Genomic DNA, 23,655 nt, shown 5'->3' on the forward strand with positions numbered 1-23,655 from the left:
TGCGCATTAGTTTCCAGTATACTTTCGGATTAGCTGAACTGTTACGGATGAGACCATCAACATTATCATAAAAAATGTGTTTTTGCATATCTAAGCATATTATTTACTTTGTTTCTTGCACGTTTGTATTTAGCTTCTGAATTTGCGGTTTTAACTCTGATAAAATACTTCCTTAATCTATTTCTCCGCTTAATTACTTTTCTTATATCTCTGTTCATTCATGGTTTGTCATTTTTATTTACAGTTATAAGTTTTTAGGAATATGTTTCTCTAAAATGGAAGCAAGTTTTTCAGTGAATAAAACACATTTCTCGTTCACATCATCAGTGGCGGAAAACAAACTTACTCAGTGTACTTGTCTAACAGTTTTAAGGGTTAAAATATCTGCTCTACTCTATAACCATATTTTCCTTTTAAAAGATTTGTCCGTTTGAGTCTGAAGCCGAAATAACTCAACACGATGCTTTACAGTGTGGTTCACAGGTCTTTTATCTCTTAAATAGTCTGTGTCTTTATACTCTGCCTTGGTAAGTCGCTGTTAAAAATGGAGGCTTGTTGATTTTTGAGACCTTCACCTTAATCGGGAGATGTTCATCCACCGCATTTCAAAATAGGTACTCATGTGTCCAGTCATTTTGAGACATCATCAGTATCTTCAAATACACCAGCGGCATGGAATAGTACAGTAATAAGGTCGTTCTAAAATCCTTATCATTGAAATTCATGACTTGTTATCAGGGCTTTCTTTTCCATGATAGATGAACGACGGTTCAAACATATGGTTGGTGAACTTTATTGAAGTTCTTGCGAAATACGTCCAAAATGTAAAAAAGAAATTAACGGGTAACAAACTCATAAACATGGTCTACAGGTTTCCTCGGGGTCGTTGTTGAGATCTTCCAACAGACTATTGACATACATAGTTGGAACTATCTATGCCCTCTGATGACTGACTTGGGTTTTTTCATGCGAGGCTGAATTATGGAAGAGCTTTTCAATGCAGGTCACAAAAACATTGTAAAGTCCTTCAATTTCACTTTAAAATGTATATCGATGACGTGATGTCTTTAAATAACAAGAGATGTATCAGCCACGCCCATTGTATACACCGATATGTCTACAGGTTATAAAGACATTGTAAAATCCTTCGATTTCACTTTCATATGTATATCGATGACGTCATGTCTTTAAATAACGAAAGCTGTATCAACCACGTTCATCGTATGCACCGATATTCTAAATCCGTAGTTAAACGTAAATTCTACTGGACTAATTAAATTTCCCACTTTTATTTTGGTTTTGATTTTAGCATTAAATATGTAAGACGAGTAAGTTCACTCATAATTTTGAAACGTCCTTCTGTTTTCGTATATTGTATATTGGCGGGAATGGTATGCACTTCCTTTTCTAAACGACCTTTGACCAACGGATTCACTTCCGGAAGGAAAAAAGCGTTGTTTACATCGAGGAATGTCAGTCGTAAAAGTTCCTTGTTATCAGCAGAAGTTGGCAACGAAACCAAACGACGTTTTGTCTTTTTGTATTGTAAGCTAGCAATTTAGCAAAATAAGTTATCTGTTATAGATATTAAACGGTATAAGCCTGCAGTAATGCTACAGATAATGATGGGCCGAAACTTCAGATGAACCACAGCTCTTTTAACTGACTTTCGGCACGTCACGAATAAGAAATCGTATGCAATTTAGTTACAGCATCGTCTCGGTCCATATATATGCATATGTTTTCCCTTGGCCTCGACCAGCTGCGCATGCTGAGCAAAACATAGATGCTATGTAGGCTGAATGATAGAGTCCTTATTTACCAGTGTTTCATAGACTATTCTAATTGTATACTACCCCACTTTTGCCTCAAAATCATAGCTTTTGTCATGTGTATTGGTCACAGAATTAAAATACACCCGCACTTGGATGATTTCACGAATTAAATCACGTGAGAGGTTGAGAGACCGAATTTGTAAACTGTCAGAATGGTTTTCAGACTTTGTCGAGAATGACAAAATCATCTCCATGGGAAAAAGGTGTTTTACAAATATTTTTTTGATAAAAAGATGTCCGTTTGTATTAGTATTATAAATCTATAAAATATCAGCTTAAGGAAGATCGCAAGTTTCTGGTTTCCTGAGGCTATGCAGGTCTATTTCTCTTTGTCTCAGGAAATAGACCTTAAGGATATTAAAGATTGTATCCCCAGTAAATTAAGTATATTCCTTTTGCCAGTTAAGAAATACTCCTAGTGACCTAAATCAAGATTAATTTGTTGATCATATATATTTACCGTCTCATCCTGCACTTGTGGTCATCCATATGAAAATTAAATGCAGAACACTGATTTCTGTTGTCCCAGTTATTGTAACTCCAGCTGATCCAGAATATCTATAATCGAATTGGTTTGACTAATGTTACTCTCGACTTCTGGAAGTTCTATCTATCAGCTGAAACACATGACTTTATATAGTCTAATGTAGATAAGTTTACTGCTGCTTGTAATAGATAATGATTGTTAATTATTCAAGTATAAGTGTATGCAGAGACCTATTTAACACAGAGATCAGCAACTCTTTAAGATCTTGTAGAATCATACATGGCTGTATTGTCTGCTTGAAGGAAATGTATCGAGTGATTTTAAGACAAACGATGAGCAACAGAAAGAGGTAATATTACCCTTAAACCGAGAATGGCACAGTTCTTGTACATACCTCCTACAGGCATGTAAGAAACCTTTGTTATGAAATTACCATTGTTTCACAGCTTGGTTATCAAACCTTGTTGGCCGCATGGTGCACTGATATTGGTATTTTGAGTCAAATTATTATCTTGCTATTGAAATTTGAAAATCATCTTAAACGGAAGGACACACAAAAGACAGAACTTGTATTAATCCGAAGCCTAGAATGGCGACACAGTTCACAACCACACCCACCATGTGGAATACAACTTTGTTGTGAAAATACTGACTTTTCTCTTAATTACTAAATATCATCGATGATTTATCAGAATGTTGTCAGGAAGGATGACAAAAATACTTTAATAGAACAAATTGAAACATTATATATAAAGAATGAGGAGTTCCATGTATTCGGTGACAAGAAGGTTCACCAATACGCTGACAACGCATAAAAACAACTTCGGACATGTAGAAATGTTATGTATATTCAGAGAATCTGTGTAATTGATGCATCATAACACATCAGCATCACATAGATGTTTCAGAATAAACTTCATATACATCAGTAAACATTTATTTACTAAGACACTTTGCATATCTACATTGTAATTCTTTCTAAAATGTCACATACACAATGACTTCAAAGCTTACATCTAATATGACAAATACAATATGGCGCAGTTTGCCGCGTTTGGAAATCCTATAGATACACCATGCTACATATGGGTACACACACTGTTGTATGAACTGTTACTGTTAGACATCGGGACCTGTGTGATCAACCGTCGGCTCAATGATGAGTTTTTTATCTCTGTGTTAAATACGTCTCTGATGTATGTGATAGTCACAACTTACCACCGAAGGAAAAGGTTTAAATAGACAATGCCTGTTATCTCATCCATTTATATATGTTTATACAATAAAATTGTTGAAATGAAATGAAATAAAACTAGTAAACTAGCCTTGAGAAGCCAGAAATTTGCCATATCTCTCAAGGTCATATTTCAACTTTTACAGAAAATGCAGTTCTTATCCTTTAATTTAACTTGCAATAGGGTATGTACATATTTGGATACAGTTACTTTCATTTAGGTCAAAATTAATTGCAATATTTGGATTTTTTTGTATTCCTGTCCATCAGGTAGGTTCTGATGTATTTATTTAAAGTTTTATTTCGAGTTCATTGTTTAGAGTTCAATTATCTCTATAATTATTACTTTTTCAGAAGATGTGGCCATCTCTGTCTGCAAACCATGATGAGGAGGCTGATTGATAAAATTTTCCGTAGGAAGACAGCTGTAAATGATGCTTTTTGATTTATTGTTGGCGCTGATGAGCTAAAATGACTCATAATGCAGATCAAAGGTCCTATGCTGTCAGCATTTCCTTACCTGATGAACAGGTGTTTAGGAACCTGAAGAATGCCAAGCATTTTGCCATTGACATTGGTATGTGTTGAATTGGAATTATAAATGATGTATAAAGTCAGTGATAATTAGGACGCACTCAAATTTTGAGAACCACTTTAAATCTGAACTCACCAAAGGTTTTGAAATGGTGCTCTGGAATCATCAGAAAAAAATGGGTAAAAAATTACTGTATGCTTTAACATACTTACAATATCAACACAATGTACTTGTTTGAATACTCTAGACTTTGTAAAACCTTTAACTAAGTCAGTTGATTTGTATATAGGGAATATTTAATGTTTGTTTGTGGAATGTCACATGTGTTTCACAAGTTCATATCCCAGACTAACACAGTAATCCTACAGTTCCTATTGTATTGGTGTAACAATATTTCTGTATTCTGTCCTTTAGATCATCTGCATAAAAATATCAGATTTTACCTGTGGAAAGCCAGAAATTTGGTGATTTTATGTGGGGAAAAATGCTAATACAACTGATGTGTATCGAGGAATCAAAGTCACAGCACTGAAGCCACAAATTCTTATCTTCTGGATCACATGTGTCTGAATACAAGTATCAATAGATAATAAATGTCACAATATAATTTATATCATTAGAAAGCTCAATTTTGATTGGTCAGTATATGATGTAGGATTTTTTATTAATTTAATGATGTTTTTTCCAATCAATATTATATTTCACTTAAGGAGATGTAGATACATGTAGAATGTGTTTCTCTGGGTATCATATTTATGTACTTCTCACCCTTGTCAGTGGTTAGTGGAGCTGCTATACAATAAGAAATTCACAGATTTGTATGATAATCTGACGCTTCATGTATAAGACATATTGAGTGTGAAGAAATATTGAGATATTGTTTGTAACTTTTGTAAGATTTTTGCTCGTTAGTCAAGAGCGCCATTTCCAAAATTTTGATGAGTCCAGTTATATACAGAAAAAATTGGTTCTCAAAATCTGAGTGAACCCCAGAGGCAAAGCATGAGTCCAGAACTCACATATGTGGGTCCAAAATTAATTTTATTATGTAAAATCTCTATTGCTTCCGGTAGCTATATAATGTTGATACATACCATCTTTGATGATGTTCAGTATTAGGTAAGTGACTATGTTGAGATGCTGTTCAGTATTAGGTAAGTGACTATGTTGAGATGCTGTTCAGTATTGGGTAAGTGACTATGTGGATGTACTGTTCAGTATTAGGTAAGTGTCTGTGTTGAGGTTCGGTATTAGGTAAGTGACTATGTTGAGGTGCTGTTCAGTATTGGGTAAGTGATTATGTTGAGGTACTGTTCAGTATTGGGTAAGTGACTATGTTGAGGTGCTGTTCAGTATTAGGTAAGTGACTATGTTGAGGTACTGTTCAGTATTGGGTAAGTGACTATGTTGAGGTACTGTTCAGTATTGGGTAAGTGACTATGTTGAGGTGCTGTTCAGTATTAGGTAAGTGACTATGTTGAGGTACTGTTCAGTATTGGGTAAGTGACTATGTTGAGGTACTGTTCAGTATTGAGTAAGTGTCTATGTTGAGGTACTGTTCAGTATTGAGTAAGTCACTTAGTTAAGTCTGTTTTTGATTTGGTTGATAGGTGGTTCCCTGGCCAAGCTAGCCTACAGTTCTACTCTTCAGCGTAGGACGTCCCTGGTATCAGAGGAGTCATCCGAGGTGAGATCCAAATTATTGATTTGTACTTTTCTAGAGGTCCAAGATCATTGTCAAAATATCATTAATAGTAATAATTCTTGTATAGAAGTACAAATGTCTCGGAATTTCCACATTGACATATTTTTGGATTTGTAACAATAGAAAATCTCTCTTGGGTAGATATAAATACTTTGTAGTTTAACAGTAAAAAGCAGTGAATTGTAGAAATTGTGAAAATATTCCTGCATAGATTTAGTTTCATCATTTAACTGAAATAAATTTATCTCTTTCCTTTTTTCGTTTTATGATCCATGATGAATCGTTCATGAAACATAATTTAAGTGACAATTAAAAGTTGTGTTTGATATGCATTGAAAGTCTTTCCTTAGCCCTCACATGTTCTGAATCACATGGTATGTTTATTCACAGTTGGAAGGAGCTGGCAGTATATACCAAGTTTCTGAGGAAGATGAGTTCACAAACCGCCTTCACTTTGTCAAGTTTGAGACTCGTCTCATTGAGACATGTCTTGACTTCATACAAAGACACCTGAAAGGGTCGCCATTAAAGGACAAGGTCATTAAGGCGACAGGGGGCGGGGCCCATAAATATCGACAACTCATCAACTCAAAGCTGGGGGTACAGTGAGTATAGATATAATACAGAACCATCTACAAGGATTCCTGTTACAGTAAATTCTGGCTAAACTATATCCTTTTTCAGAAATAAAAGGATTTTTACAGTATTTGATAAACAGTTAAAAAATTAAATATAAAAATATAATGTTACAAAATAACAGAAATAAAAGGATCCTAGGACAATGCAATTTAAAAGTTAATGTTTTTATGTTATTTATCTGTGGTCAGGATAGACAAAGAAGATGAGATGCAGTGTTTGATACGGGGCTGTAACTTTCTTCTTCAAAACATCCCTGATGAGGCATTCTCTTATCATCGACATGAGAAACCTGAGTACAGATTCCAAGGAGTGAACCATAATGTCTTCCCCTACCTTTTGGTCAACATAGGGTCAGGGGTCAGCCTGATTAAGGTGAGGTCAACACATGGTCAGGGGTCTCTCTAATGAAAGTGTGGTTGATATAGGGTCAGGGGCCAGTTTAACAAAGGTGAGGTAAACTGATTATTAGGGTCAGTCTGATAAATGTGAGGTCAGCCAAGGGCCAGTGGTCAGTCTGATAAAAGTGAGGTCAGCATAGGGTCAGGGGTCAGTCTGATAAAAGTGAGGTCAGCATAGGGTCAGGGGTCAGTCTGATAAAAGTGAGGTCAGCATAGGGTCAGGGGTCAGTCTGATAAAAGTGAAACTAGTTAGCATCAGTAATAACTAATGGATCAAATTTACTGACTTTGATTCTAGTTCAGTTGCAGAAATAGTTGTGCTTCTTCATTAAGGAACAAATTCAAACTTCTTTAGAAGAAAATAATTTTCTGTTACAGGTGGATTCTGAAACAAAATTTGAGAGGATCGGTGGAACTTCAAATGGAGGAGGGACATTTTGGGGCTTGGGGTCCCTCTTGACCAAAGCCAAGGTAGGAAACCATTAGTTACTGGAAAATTGTGGGGCCATAGGTCCCTCCTGACAAAGGCTAATGTAAAATCTCAGTTAGTTGCTGGGACATTGTGGAACCAGAGGTCCCTCCTGACAAAGGCTAATGTAAAATCCTAGTTACTTTGTGGGACATTGTGGAACCAGCGGTCCCTCCTGACAAAGGCTAATGTAAAATCCTAGTTACTTTGTGGGACATTGTGGAACCAGCAGTCCCTACTGACAAAGGCTAATGTAAAATCCCAGTTAGTTGCTAGGACATTGTGGAACCAGAGGTCCCTCCTGACAAAGGCTAATGTAAAATCCTAGTTACTTTGTGGGACATTGTGGAACCAGAGGTCCCTCCTGACAAAGGCTAATGTAAAATCCTAGTTACTTTGTAGGACATTTGGAACCAGCGGTCCCTCCTGACAAAGGCTAATGTAAAATCCTAGTTGCTTTGTGGGACATTGTAGAACCAGCGGTCCCTCCTGACAAAGGCTATTGAAGGATCCCAGTTAGTTTGCTGGGACATTGTGGAACCAGCGGTCCCTCCTGACAAAGGCTAATGAAGGATCCCAGTTAGTTGCTGGGACAATGTGAAACCTTGAGTCCATGCTGAAAAAGGCCAAAGCAGAATCCCAATTATAAAATGTTTTAAAAAACATGGTTAGAAGCCTGTTCGTCGTTTCGCCATCTTGTCTGGGCTCTATCTCCTACACTACACTGGAATTCATACTTAGAACCTAGGTTAACCTTGGTGAGGCTGTGTGTCTTGTGTCAAATGTAGGTCTCTTTGGCCTTTTTTTGAGAATTTTTTCCTACATCAAAGAAAAAGTTGGTCCAGACTCCTACAATACACTGTCACTTCATACTTGAGGTATGGGTTCACTTAAGAGAAGTGGTTTTTATTATCAGAAGTTGGTGACTCTGACATACATTTTGACCTTTGACCTTCCTACATCAAAGTACATCAAAAAAGAAATTTGTTTTGCCTATAATTTTACATTCATTGAGGAAATATGATTCACCAAATGGTCTTTTATTTATGGAATGAATTTGGAGTTAAAGTGACCATTTGGTTTTTAGTATTAACCACAAAGTAGTTGATGTTTGTCAACAAGTTCAGATTTGACTTATCATCAATTGTATGTTCTGTCACAGACATTTGATGAGTTGCTGGAGTTGGCTGAGAAAGGAGACCATCGAGAGGTGGACATGTTGGTCAAGGATATCTATGGTGGAGAATACTCCTCCATTGGTCTAACGGGGGATGTGATTGCTAGTAGCTTTGGCAAGGCTACACAACCACACAAAGACCAGGGTAGGTCAGACATACAATGTACGTCCGGGTAGGTCAGACATACAATGTAGATCAGGGTATGTTAGAGTCACACAAAGACTAGGGAGGTCAGATATACAATGTAGATCAGGGTAAGTTAGAGTCATACAGAGAACAGGGTAGGTCAGACATACAATGTAGATCAGGGTAAGTTAGAGTCATACAGAGAACAGGGTAGGTCAGACATACAATGTAGATCAGGGTAGGTCAAACATACAATGTAGATCAATGTAGGTCAGACATTCAATATTCGTCGGGTACGTTAGAGTCATACAGAGACCAGGGTAGGTCAGACATACAATATACATCAGGGTACGTTAGAGTCATACAAAGACTATGATGGGTTGGCACAGTCACACAGAGACCAGGGTAGGTTACGGTCACATTTAGGCACACAAATACTGGGGTAAGTCACATTTACTCACAGACCATTGTAATGGTCACACAGAGACCAGGATAGGTCACAGGCACTCAAAAAACATTCGAAGGTCACAGTCACACAAAGTCCATGGTAGGTGAAAGTTACATGAAGACAGGGGTAGGTCACAGATTATGGTACCTTGTTTACCTTTTTTCTCTTTAAACCTTGAAAAGGTCTGTTTTAGCTACACTTAGTGAATATTCTTCCTTAACATTTAGATATAATTGTGATGTGAAAATTCAACACTTTTTTCTTTTGTAACACATTTTACTGTATATGCTGTATCTGCTGTACAAAATACCCCTGATGTTAATTTTGATACTAACAACTGTCTTTGACTTAGTCGTAGGTTAATTGAAATCAAACCAACCAATACATTTTACAGAATCATCCTTCAGGGAGGAAGATATAGCACGGTCACTGCTGCTGTCCATTAGTAATGACATCGGACAGATTGCTTGTCTTCATGCTCGGATGCATGGACTGACCAAGATCTACTTCGGAGGCTATTTCATTCGAGGTCATCCCTTAACCATGCGTACTATCACCTTTTCCATCAACTTCTGGTCAAAGGTCAGTTATACAGTCATATATAACGATGGAGCCTCTCTAATTTGATATAATCAATGTTATGTATGATATTGAAATCACGGTAAAAGGACAAATACAGCGTTTTGCTATGTTATGAGAGATAAGTATTCTCTTTAATATGCTGGGACCAGCTGTTATATCAGAAAATGAAGTTGTTCTGAGTTGATAAATACATTTTACTTCAATGCTTCGGATTGTCTTCACTAATTTATCTAAATGACATCAGTTTTGACCTTCAAATAAATTTTTGAAGGCGGATTTTCACTGATACATATATTTTTGGTGAAATTGACAATAAACTTAAAAGTTGAAAATGTTTTAGAGAAGTAGCATGTGCTCTGTCTTGTTACAGGACGAGATTCAGCCCCTCTTTCTTCGACACGAGGGCTATCTTGGTGCCATTGGGGCCTTTCTGAGAGGTGCAGAAGAGAGTGATGAGACCGGTTAAGTATATCTTCTCTTGATAAACTTGTTCTGTATTTAAGTCCATTTACAATTTCCTGCTGTGGTAATTGTATAGATGTACAACACTATTTGTGTTTCCTGATGAATTTACCATGAACATATTGTGATCATTACGAGGGTAAACAGTGTGTACTGAAGTTACTTACATGTCAACAGCTTCTCACTAGAGAGTAAACAGTGTGTACTGAAGTTACTTACATGTCAACAGCTTCTCACTAGAGAGTAAACAGTGTGTACTGAAGTTACTTACATGTCAACAGCTTCTCACTAGAGAGTAAACAGTGTGTACTGAAGTTACTTACATGTCAACAGCTTCTCACTAGAGAGTAAACATTGTGTACTGAAGTTACTTACATGTCAACAGCTTCTCACTAGAGGGTAAACAGTGTGTACTGAAGTTACTTACATGTCAACAGCTTCTCACTAGAGAGTAAACAGTGTGTACTGAAGTTACTTACATGTCAACAGCTTCTCACTAGAGGGTAAATAGTGTGTACTGAAGTTACTTACATGTCAACAGCTTCTCACTAGAGGGTAAACATTGTGTACTGAAGTTACTTACATGTCAACAGCTTCTCACTAGAGAGTAAACATGTGTACTGAAGTTACTTACATGTCAACAGCTTCTCACTAGAGGGTAAACATTGTGTACTGAAGTTACTTACATGTCAACAGCTTCTCACTAGAGAGTAAACAGTGTGTACTGAAGTTACTTACATGTCAACAGCTTCTCACTAGAGGGTAAACAGTGTGTACTGAAGTTACTTACATGTCAACAGCTTCTCACTAGAGAGTAAACAGTGTGTACTGAAGTTACTTACATGTCAACAGCTTCTCACTAGAGGGTAAATAGTGTGTACTGAAGTTACTTACATGTCAACAGCTTCTCACTAGAGGGTAAACATTGTGTACTGAAGTTACTTACATGTCAACAGCTTCTCACTAGAGAGTAAACATTGTGTACTGAAGTTACTTACATGTCAACAGCTTCTCACTAGAGGGTAAACATTGTGTACTGAAGTTACTTACATGTCAACAGCTTCTCACTAGAGAGTAAACAGTGTGTACTGAAGTTACTTACATGTCAACAGCTTCTCACTAGAGGGTAAACAGTGTGTACTGAAGTTACTTACATGTCAACAGCTTCTCACTAGAGAGTAAACAGTGTGTACTGAAGTTACTTACATGTCAACAGCTTCTCACTAGAGAGTAAACAGTGTGTACTGAAGTTACTTACATGTCAACAGCTTCTCACTAGAGAGTAAACAGTGTGTACTGAAGTTACTTACATGTCAACAGCTTCTCACTAGAGGGTAAACATTGTGTACTGAAGTTACTTACATGTCAACAGCTTCTCACTAGAGAGTAAACAGTGTGTACTGAAGTTACTTACATGTCAACAGCTTCTCACTAGAGGGTAAACATTGTGTACTGAAGTTACTTACATGTCAACAGCTTCTCACTAGAGGGTAAACATTGTGTACTGAAGTTACTTACATGTCAACAGCTTCTCACTAGAGAGTAAACATTGTGTACTGAAGTTACTTACATGTCAACAGCTTCTCACTAGAGAGTAAACAGTGTGTACTGAAGTTACTTACATGTCAACAGCTTCTCACTAGAGAGTAAACAGTGTGTACTGAAGTTACTTACATGTCAACAGCTTCTCACTAGAGGGTAAACAGTGTGTACTGAAGTTACTTACATGTCAACAGCTTCTCACTAGAGGGTAAACAGTGTGTACTGAAGTTACTTACATGTCAACAGCTTCTCACTAGAGGGTAAACAGTGTGTACTGAAGTTACTTACATGTCAACAGCTTCTCACTAGAGGGTAAACAGTGTGTACTGAAGTAATTTTGTTTTAACAATGTATAATTAAGTTATAACATGATTTGATCCCTGATGTATATGTATTTAGCCAATAAAAAATCTGTGTGTACTGCTAAGTCAAAATCAATTTTATTTCAGTGAGCAGAATTTACACTGTGTGGAATTTTTGTCAGATGAATATCACATGAAACAATATATATATTCAGTGGAGTTGACTGGCTGGATATTGGTGTCTATGAAGATGTTATTTCATAACTGATAGTTGCTACAGTGATGTCTTGTTACATGATGTGATATCATGTTTCTTGTTGCTGTACATCTGCTCAGGGCTTGTGAGATAATAAGAGAGTTTTAATGTTTGTAGGGAGCCAGTCGTATACCTGGGGTGAGAATTACGCCCGCAGTTCTGGCCTCAGTAGTGCTCAGCAGTCCTCGGTCAACTGGAAACGCACCAGGAGCTCCACGGTAGGTACAGAGAAGTGACAAGTTACGTCTTTATAAATGTATCACTTTACATTGAAATGTAAAGCACACTCTGGACTGAAGAACAATAAAATTAATTAAAAGCAAGACATAACAACAATATAACAAACCATGCAGTATTCCAGGCAGCTGTCAAGGTGTGATGAGAATGATTAGAGTGTTCCTGAGATAGCTGTCGAGATGTGATGAGAATGATTAGAGTGTTCCTGAGATAGCTGTCGAGGTGTGATGAGAATGATTAGAGTGTTCCTGAGATAGCTGTCGAGGTGTGATGAGAATGATTAGAGTGTTCCTGAGATAGCTGTTGAGGTGTGATATGTTACAAGTAACAAGTGAGAATGATTATAGTGTTCTGAGATAGCTGTTGAGGTGTGATATGTTACAAGTAACAAGTGAGAATGATTAGAGTGTTCCTGAGATAGCTGTTGAGGTGTGATATGTTACAAGTGACAAGTGAGAATGATTAGAGTGTTCCTGAGATAGCTGTTGAGGTGTGATATGTTACAAGTGACAAGTGAGAATGATTAGAGTGTTCATGAGATAGCTGTTGAGGTGTGATATGTTACAAGTGACAAGTGAGAATGATTATAGTGTTCTGAGATAGCTGTTGAGGTGTGATATGTTACAAGTGACAAGTGAGAATGATTAGAGTGTTCCTGAGATAGCTGTTGAGGTGTGATATGTTACAAGTGACAAGTGAGAATGATTAGAGTGTTCCTGAGATAGCTGTTGAGGTGTGATATGTTACAAGTAACAAGTGAGAATAATTATAGTGTTCCTGAAAAATTAGTATAGGTACATTGTTGATGGAAATCTGTGATAAATTAAATGTTTAAACCTCTCATTATGGATCGTAAAGCTTGTTGATTCCCTGTTAGCACCAGAAAGGAGTCACAGTCTGATAAAAACACTTTGTGGTTGTTTATGTCTTTAGTAACATAATTAGAATGGTAAATTCCATAACTCTTAAACACCATCGAGTTCATGTTTATGTCAGCTGCCACAGTCTCTACATCCGGATAAACACATTTATCTAGAGGCCCATTAAAGGGTAACTTATATGCTAGCTTTGTTGTTGTTAGTATAAGATTTATGTTTGATGGTTTGGAAAATGTAGGGTTGTCTTCCTTGTAATATATATGTTGTATCTGCAAAAGGAAGTCATTGTTGATTGTATGCTTGTCATATTTACCGGAAATAAATGACATTTCAGAGTGAACTAAATCATATCATACATATATTACATTTTTATTTTATTCTATTTAAGGATAAATACATGCTGATTAAAATAATGGTGTAAACGATGTATGTGGAAAGAGAGCTCTCCTGTGTGAGGAGATGTTAAATTGCTACGTCTTTGTCTTTGTCAATAAAATGTTTCTTGATGAAATGTAATGAAATCTGATCACTTTTTTTCATGTTGATCAGTTTTTTTCTTTCTTTCTCTTTCTGTGCTTCTGTTGTGTACTACCATAGCAACAATATATAAACATAGGGAAACGTTAGAGTGTCAGGAAGAAGGGATTTCATATCAACCTTTGTATCTCCCTTATGTGCACAGGTACATCTTGAAAATATTGGAACTCTGCCAGATGAGAAAAAATCTGATCACATATTAGGATTTATAATTAATGTGAAATACTGGTATTTGGTCGAATGTTTTAATCCACTAACACAAAAGTTTGACTAAATATCCCTTTTGAAAATGATATTTACAGGTGACAGTGTTTGTAGTATTGTACCTATTAAGTCTTAGTGGACACACCTCCCCTGACCCTGTTTAGTTAAATAGTCAATACGTAGATGGAATGAAGATGATTACAATATTGACATTCCTTTCAGTTTGATATGCTGGAGTTGGACAAGGTGAATGCTCGTGACCATTGTCCAGTGCTGTTAGATCCAGACACTTACAGTCCAGACATGGTTGACCTTACCAAGGATACAGACGCTCGAGAGTACTGGCTGGATTGCTTTTCAAATACTGTAGACAAGGTAATAAGGACTTTCACCTCAATATTTAAGGTTAAAATAAGTGTAAAAAAATATTATTATTTGATCCTGTCTTGACTGCAACTTTGAACTGTGATTGCAATTTTGATGAAACTTGCATTGTGGATAAAGGATATTTAGTTGACTGAAATCAAAGGATAATTCAACAGAAAATAAAGCTATAGTCCCAATCAATAGCTTTTACATAGTACTTCTGTAGTGTGGTTGTAACATAACCGTAGTGTCACCGTAACACTTCCTTTAAAATGAAACAGCAGAGATGTTTAGGTCTCAACAGTAATGTACCAGGTATTATAAAGAGTGGACTTATTTCAGACAGAAGGTCTTGAATATGTCAGGTTTTAGTAAGTAATTAACTTTAGGAAATCAATGTGTTTTACTGATTAAGATATAAGATAATGTAGTCGAGTTGACCTATTACCAGAGTTTAAGATATGATATGAGGTTCAGGGTTGACTTGTTTCACTGATTAACATATAAGATGTGAGATGTTGACATGTTTCAGACAAAGAATCTTGCCATTAAGAGTCAGTCAGGCTCCCCTGATGTTGAAGAGCGGGCAAATAAATTCAAGGACAGTTACCTAGAACGTCTGAATGGGCTCAAAGAAAATCCATGGTATTGTGACCTGTTCTAAGTAGATGTATCAGTTGTCAGTGTAACGCCTGTATATATATGTATGGCAGTATATGATGTAACAGTAGTGTAACACCTGTATATATATGTATGGCAGTATATGATGTATCAGTAGTCAGTGTAACGCCTGTATATATATGTATGGCAGTATATGATGTAACAGTAGTGTAACACCTGTATATATATGTATGACAGTATATGATGTATCAGTAGTCAGTGTAACACCTGTATATATATATGTATGGCAGTATATGATGTAACAGTAGTGTAACACCTGTATATATATGTATGACAGTATCTGATGTAACAGTAGTGTAGCACCTGTATATATATGTATGACAGTATATGATGTAACAGTAGTGAAACACCTGTATATATATGTATGGCAGTATATGATGTAACAGTAGTGTAGCACCTGTATATATATGTATGACAGTATCTGATGTAACAGTAGTGTAGCACCTGTATATATATGTATGACAGTATATGATGTAACAGTAGTGTAACACCTGTATATATATGTATGGCAGTATCTGATGTAACAGTAGTGTAGCACCTGTATATATATGTATGACAGTATATGATGTAACAGTAGTGAAACACCTGTATATATATGTATGACAGTATATGATGTAACAGTAGTGAAACACCTGTATATATATGTATGGCAGTATATGATGTAACAGTAGTGTAGCACCTGTATATATATGTATGACAGTATCTGATGTAACAGTAGTGTAGCACCTGTATATATATGTATGACAGTATCTGATGTAACAGTAGTGTAGCACCTGTATATATATGTATGACAGTATATGATGTAACAGTAGTCAGTAAAACACCTGTATATATATATATATGGCAGTATAAACAAATTTTAGTTGCACAATTATGTCTCCCACATATTAGTATGGAGACATGTTTGTTATGCTTCTTGAAAATGTTTTGGGGGAGCATATATTTCCCTCTTTGTCAGTCCATCCATCCACCCGTCCCCCCACTCTTTATGGATATATTGGTCATACTAAGACAATGTACAGTGTATCAGTTTGGGGAGCCACAAAATCCTTAATTACAGAATCATATACTTATTATTCTTTGTTAAAATTCAGCATAACTTAATACCTGCATTTTATACGCCAAACAAAATTTTGCATGGAATATGCTTGTATTTCTACGCACTGCTGTGCTCTTGTTATTAGGATAATGTAATTAGTGTAAAAAATGATGATACTAAAACAGAGTGCAGTGTACCAAAACCAGGGCCTGTAACCCTTTAGATACAGAGTTATTGCCCTTTGTTGTATGGGTTAGTCTTTGGGTCAAAGTTCGAGTCATATACATGTTATCAGCATGACACTAGTCACACTTTAGTTTCTGTGCAATATCTTCTGTTCACATAGTCTTTTCTTGGTCATATAAAGTAAACAGGTTGTGTATGGAAAAGAGTTGCATTGGATTGTGTTTTAGGTCAAAGTTCATGTGACCTATTACTGAAAATAGAATCCAGAGTCATGCTGTAGTTTCCATACATTACCAAGAACTTGTGTTCCTTTTGTCTTGTTCCCTTTCTCACAAATCTAAAAATATGTTTTTGATTTTATCAGTGCATATGGATCTCTGACAGTGAGGTTTTTACTGGACACAAGTAGTCATCTATTAAGAGACTATCTCTTCACCGACCCCTACTCACAGGTAAGTGTCAAAGGTCACAGACCACCTGTCAGAAGGGCTTCAGAAACTAATGTCTAAATCAAGGATTTGTTTTTCTCAAAGTTATGAAATATTGTGTTTTTATGGAATGAGTAGATAAGCATTGTTTGTTAGGCATCCCTAATAGTGGTTTGAAGATTTTACAAGAAGCTTGATCACAAGAAAAGGTTGGTGAAGTTGATTAAAAACGTTTGGAAAATTCTGTCACTTTGGCATGGCACTTTTGTCTTTTACTTCAAATAGCAAAAACAGACAGAAAATGAACATGCCTTGCGGAGTCTTCCAGCCCGTCTTAAGTCCCTTGACAGTATGGATGAAAGTGACCGCCTTCTTAGCCTGGCCAGAGGTCTCCTGGCTGGTAATGTGTTTGACTGGGGAGCTAAAGAGGTGGTTAAAATGATGGAATCTGGCCAGGACTTTGGCTTCAACGAAGCACTAGATAAAGTTGAAGGTATAGATGCTTAGTGATGATTTATCTTACAATTTTAAGCACAGGAAATGATAATGAGCAAGACATACATTATAGAAGTATACACACACTTTTAAAGCTTCCGAGTTCAAGTTTTTTTGTTTTTTTTTTAAATCATGGTCACTGTAATATGAGGAATTCTCATCAAACTTCATACACTGATTAAGCATCAAATTGTAAGCACTTTAGTGACTTCATCCTGTTTGATTAAACCACCATTTGCAAATGACCATAATGCATTATTACACATTGTTGATTAAACTGTGTTGTCATCTTGTCATAATTATCTATTGTTTCATTGCTTCATTCAAATCAGTGACTAATTGTGTATTTTTGCTTTTTTCCAAACTAACATCAAACAGCACCATCTTTATAAATCTTATAACTTGTGGAGGCTCATAGTCATAGTAAGGTCTTTCTTTAGCAATACTCACTATGCGTGTCTTAATGAGACTGTAAACATCCAGTTGATTGTTTGTGATGACAGAATGATTCATTCCTGGCTATGTGATTACTTTATAATTTCATTTTAGCTCGTCCCTAGCTATGCAATTACTTTATAATCTTATTTTAGCCCGCCCCTGGCTATGTGATTACTTTATATTATTATTTTAGCCTGCCCCTAGCTATGTGATTATTTTATAATGTTATTTTAGCCGGCCCCTGGCTATGCAATTACTTTATAATTTTATTTTAGCCCGCCCCTGGCTGTGTGATTACTTTGATGCCTGGATGGAGAGGCTTAACAATGCCCCCCCTCATCAATGTGCAGTTGTATTCTGTGACAACAGCGGTGCTGATATTATATTAGGGTTACTTCCCTTTGTTCGTGATCTTCTCACCAGGGGAACCAAAGTAAGGTTCTTTGATATGATTGAACTTTTGATGATTTGATTAACCAAACTTTTGAAATCAAGCGATCATGATTCTAAATTCAAAAGACACTTTCAATGATACTTTGTGTAAAGGCAAGATATATATATACTTTTGAGAAAATAAGTCTTATTTTAAGTAATTACAATTGTTGAAGTTCCTGATATGGAAAAAAAATTGTTTTCCCCTAAAAATTCTCACCAATGTCACTTATTCACTTTTGAATTAATCTGTTGATACCAATTTTCAAATTGTGCTAGAAAAAAACTTAAATTTTGACATTAACAATGTTTAAGGAGTTTAAATGGTACATTTTATAGGTGATACTGTGTGCAAATTCCCGTCCTACTTTAAATGATGTCACATATAACGAACTTACGATTCTTGTGAAAAGAGTGTCGGAAATATGCCCAATCATTGACAACGCTCTAAAGGAACATCGGCTGATGCCAATGGAGTCAGGACAGGAATCCCCATGTCTTGATCTAAGGTAGGTAACTCTGTCAGACCTGATCCTGATGCTGTAGTGGGATAGAGGTTTCATTGGAAGGTACAGATGTACCTTAAGTGTCCTTGTGTTTATTATACACAATTTATTATTCAACATGTTATCATTATGTGTTCTCACTGTTAATGAGTTGACTCCAGTAACTTTAAGTGACTTCAAGTACAGAATGGTGGCGGCAATGATATATATCACTTCTAAGGAAACAAAACTCTTCATGTTCAGAAAATAGTTATACATTACATTTAAATTGGTATTTCTAAATATTAATCACAAGATAATGGGTTAAATCAGGGTTAATCAAGCAATATTTTTAATTTAACAATATTAGTTATAGTTAATGAGCAATATTTTTAATTTAACAATATTAGTTATAGTTAATGAGCAATATTTTTAATGTATTGATATTAATTATGAGAGAATGAGTTAAATCAGAGTTAATGAGCAATATTTTTAATGTAATGATATTAATTATGAGATAATGAGTTAAATCACAAAAGTGAATTGCCATAAATCAAATCAAGGACAGTTAACATTGTTTGTTGTATAATATAGTCTGTTTTACAAATGTTCATTTCTGCACACTCAATATTAGAAGCTGTAAAACCTTGTTTACAGCAGATCATGGGAACTCTTTGATGTGTACTATTATGAACGTAGTTCATTAAATGGACTTTTACTATTCCAGGTTGGTTGACCAGTCCCTAGTGAAGGCTATGGTACGTGAGAAGACTGATTTGGTTGTGATTGAAGGAATGGGCAGAGCAGTACACACTAACTTTGATGCCAAATTCTCTTGTGAGTCACTAAAAGTGGCTATTCTCAAAAACAAATGGCTGGCCAATAGATTTGGTGGAGAAATGTTCAGTGTGATATTTAAATATGAAAATCCTTCAAAAGAGAGTTGATGCTTGCCATCAAACAGTAATATATAGTTAAACAGGATTGACTTAGCTACATGGACTATATAAACATCAGTACGTTTAATTGGATATACCTTACAACTGGTAGATATGATAAGTAGGTGAGTTATACAGAGAGGAGGGACATAGTTAATATTTAAGTGATTAAATGATTTGACTTTGATCTTGGATTGATACCAGATTTAATCTGAGGTAAATCAATGACTGAATCATTCCTATATTCCCAAAGTTAATGACTTGATATTGGAGTGAGCCAGTTTTAGAGTATTAGTGTGAAGTCATAGTTTTGATGTACCATTGCTGATTCAGCCAGTGTTAATATCTTCATATATCATACATGGTAACCTGTTGAGAAAAAATAGTGGTGTTGCTGGAAAAGTAAAACTAGATATGTTGGAACAGGTTTGATAAGTAAACCTGAACTAGTATTTATTAATTGTTCCGCTTCATTAGACTCATGTCAATATTATACTTATTTCGGGTCTGTCTAAAGGTCACCAGTTCAGTTCAACTCACAGAGCCTTATCAGGGTCTACCAATCACTCTGATAACTGTGATAAAATTAGATTTCACTGATTTAATACTGTTGAACAGCAGAATAATATTACAGAACTGTGTGTATCCCTGTAGTAACAGATCTGTGTGTATCCCAGTGGTTACAGACTTGTGTGTATCCCAGTGGTAACAGAATTGTGTGTATCCCTGTAGTAACAGACCTGTGTGTATCCCAGTGGTTACAGACTTGTGTGTATCCCAGTGGTAACAGAATTGTGTGTATCCCTGTGATAACAGACCTGAGTGTATCCCTGTAGTTACAGACCTGTGTGTATCTCTGGGTACAGACCTGTGTGTATCCCAGTGGTTACAGACCTGTGTGTATCCCAGTGGTAACAGAACTGTGTGTATCCCTGTGGTAACAGAACTGTGTGTATCCCTGTGATAACAGAACTGTGTATCCCTGTGGTTACAGACCTGTGTGTATCCCAGTGGTAACAGAACTGTGTGTATCCCTGTGGTAACAGAACTGTGTGTATCCCTGTGATAACAGAACTGTGTGTATCCCTGTGGTTACAGACCTGTGTGTATCCCTGTGATAACAGAACTGTGTGTATCCCTGTGGTTACAGACCTGTGTGTGTGATAACAGAACTGTGTGTATCCCTGTGGTTACAGACCTGTGTGTATCTCTGTGGTTACAGACCTATGTGTATCTCTGTGGTTACAGACCTGTGTGTATCTCTGTTGGTACAGACCTGTGTGTATCCCTGTAATTACAGACCTGTGTGTATCTCTGTTGGTACAGACCTGTGTGTATCCCAGTGGTTACAGACCTGTGTGTATCCCTGTAATTACAGACCTATGTGTATCTCTGTTGGTACAGACCTGTGTGTATCCCAGTGGTTACAGACCTGTGTATATACCTTTAATTACAGACCTGTGTGTATCTCTGTTGGTACAGACCTGTGTGTATCCCAGTGGTTACAGACTTGTGTGTATCTCTGTGAAACTTTTAGGAATCTTGAACACAAAGGTTTTGATGTTCGTCTCATTACTGAGAGATGAAATAGGTTCTCAAAATGTGGATTAGTCATACAATGTGGGACTTCCCATCTCTGAGTGATTACTATCTATGTTTACCTAGGTGTTTTCCCTAACTATGATATGTAGCTTTAGTTTCTAGTTGATTTAAGCCCCTTGATTAACTATATTTTCATAATACCTTCAGGAGTAAGTATATGATGTAACAGTATTGTATCTGTGATGAATGATTTGACAATTTTATTGTGTGAATGGATTAACCTAGACACAACTATGTACTGACACAAATTAGATTTTATTATGTGAATGGATTAACCTAGACACAACTATGTACTGACACAAATTAGATTTTATTATGTGAATTTGTAAATCTTCTACCAAAATGTGATCAATTTTGTAAGTAGAGAAATTTTGTAATACTCAGTGATACTTAACTTTGGACACTGTGTAACATACAGAATTGTACAAAGTGATACTTAACTTTGGACACTGTGTAACATACAGAATTGTACAAAGTGATACTTAACTTTGGACACTGTGTAACATACAGAATTGTACAAAGTGGTATAACTTTGGACACTGTGTAACATAATGTGGGACTTCCCATCTCAGAATTGTACAAAGTGGTAATTAACTTTGGACACTGTGTAACATACAGAATTGTACAAAGTGATACTTAACTTTGGACACTGTGTAACATACAGAATTGTACAAAGTGATACTTAACTTTGGACACTGTGTAACATACAGAATTGTACAAAGTGATATTTAACTTTGGACACTGTGTAACATACATACAGAATTGTACAACAGAATTGTACAAAGTGATACCTAACTTTGGACACTGTGTAACATACAGAATTGTACAAAGTGATACCTAACTTTGGACACTGTGTAACATACAGAATTGTACAAAGTGATACCTAACTTTGGACACTGTGTAACATACAGAATTGTGTGTAACATACAGAATTGTACAAAGTGATATTTAACTTTGGACACTGTGTAACATACAGAATTGTACTCAGTGATATTTAACTTTGGACACTGTGTAACATACAGAATTGTACAAAGTGATACTTAACTTTGGACACTGTGTAACATACAGAATTGTTCAAAGTGATACTTAACTTTGGACACTGTGTAACATACAGAATTGTACAAAGTGATACCTAACTTTGGACACTGTGTAACATACAGAATTGTACAAAGTGATACTTAACTTTGGACACTGTGTAACATACAGAATTGTACAAAGTGATATTTAACTTTGGACACTGTGTAACATACAGAATTGTACCATGTAGATCTTGTTATAAGTTTATAGAATGCTCATAGCTTTTGTGTCTTTATCATAAGGCCTCAACCTCTGGGTCGCAAGTTCGAGACCTACGGGGGGCAGTCACCAGGTACTGCACATAGGTCGATGGTCTTTATCACTAGGCCTCAACCTCTGGGTCGCGAGTTCGAGACCTACGGGGGGCAGTCACCAGGTACTGCACATAGGTCGATGGTCTTTCTCCGGGAACCCTGACTTTCTCCACCATTCAAACCTAGCATGTCCTTATATGGTCTTGGCTGTTAATAGGATGTAAAGCAATAAACCAAACATAAATAGATATTCTTAACTAAGAACATAATTTCTTACTTGTCATGTTTTGCTCAACAGGAAATGCAGTCACAAAATTTTATGCCATAGAGACAAATTCTATCTTGGAGATTGTCAAAACTTTTATCTGCTTATCAAATGCTCAAAGAAATGGAAAATTTCTCTGTAAATATGAACTTGATACTGCTTATGATGACATCTCTCATTTTCCATGTTGATCGACAAAGATTTTGTTCTTATGTCAAGAAAGAAACAAAAACTATTTTTATTATCCATAAATATTTTTTTATTTCTCTTTGTACAGGGATTTTTTTCATCCCATCTCACTTTTGTTGCTGATATGAATACTTACACACATTGTGTGAGTTCTGTGTTTGCTAACATCCACGCTACCAACATTTAATCTGTGCTCTTTGTTATAGAGTGTAAGGGACAAAATGGTGACTCCTGGTTATTATATATAGTAGAATAGATGGATTGTCTTGATGATGTTTCAGTTGATAGATGCTGTTATGCCTCAACTCTAGTGGTTAATGATATTATATACATACCATGAAGTGACGTTTGGCCTTCTGCATTATCTCCAGCACTTTTGTTGTGTTTGGTAATACCATGCCCTTTGTTGTTAATTCTCCTTGTTTTCTGTTAAAAAACAATGCCCTGGTTGGTTTGCTTTGTACAGGTATACAAGTTTACTACGCTGTGTTTTCATCACCAATAACAATGAGTATTATGAATCAGTAGAAAGCACTAGAAACAAAAGGCAAAATTGGCTTGTACCGTTTAAGAATTATATTCATATGGAGTATATGCATGTAATGTAAATTAATTAACAAAGGTTGATATAAGTAGTATATGATATAAATTGAGAAAACCTTATTTATTTCTAATTTGGACTATGAATTAATTGTTAAAGATTATTTGAAATGTTAACACGTGATA

General features: G+C 36.0%; 1 protein-coding gene across 2 annotated transcripts; it reads left to right on the forward strand.

The window, feature by feature from the left end:
- The first annotated feature begins 1,486 nt into the window (after positions 1-1,486).
- Positions 1,487-21,661, forward strand: LOC132552903 (4'-phosphopantetheine phosphatase-like). Of its 2 annotated transcripts, none has more exons than XM_060217100.1 (17): positions 1,487-1,545; positions 3,911-4,133; positions 5,702-5,778; positions 6,187-6,401; positions 6,624-6,807; positions 7,212-7,304; positions 8,465-8,624; positions 9,449-9,636; positions 10,007-10,097; positions 12,316-12,416; positions 14,277-14,429; positions 14,953-15,065; positions 16,691-16,778; positions 17,040-17,247; positions 17,963-18,120; positions 18,459-18,628; positions 19,332-21,661. In XM_060217100.1, exons 2-17 carry the CDS (start codon positions 4,028-4,030, stop codon positions 19,549-19,551), a joined length of 2,325 nt encoding a protein of 774 aa, XP_060073083.1. In that variant the 5' UTR covers positions 1,487-1,545; positions 3,911-4,027; the 3' UTR covers positions 19,552-21,661. The 2 variants fall into 2 exon arrangements, with proteins under 2 accessions (XP_060073083.1, XP_060073084.1); XM_060217101.1 differs by having other exon boundaries at positions 1,504-1,545; positions 3,914-4,133.
- Positions 21,662-23,655: the final 1,994 nt, after the last annotated feature.

The sequence above is a fragment of the Ylistrum balloti genome, unplaced genomic scaffold (genome assembly GCF_031769215.1).
Source record: "Ylistrum balloti isolate Yb309-2 unplaced genomic scaffold, AGI_CSIRO_Ybal_v1 Utg370286, whole genome shotgun sequence".
Lineage (NCBI taxonomy): Eukaryota > Metazoa > Mollusca > Bivalvia > Pectinida > Pectinidae > Ylistrum > Ylistrum balloti.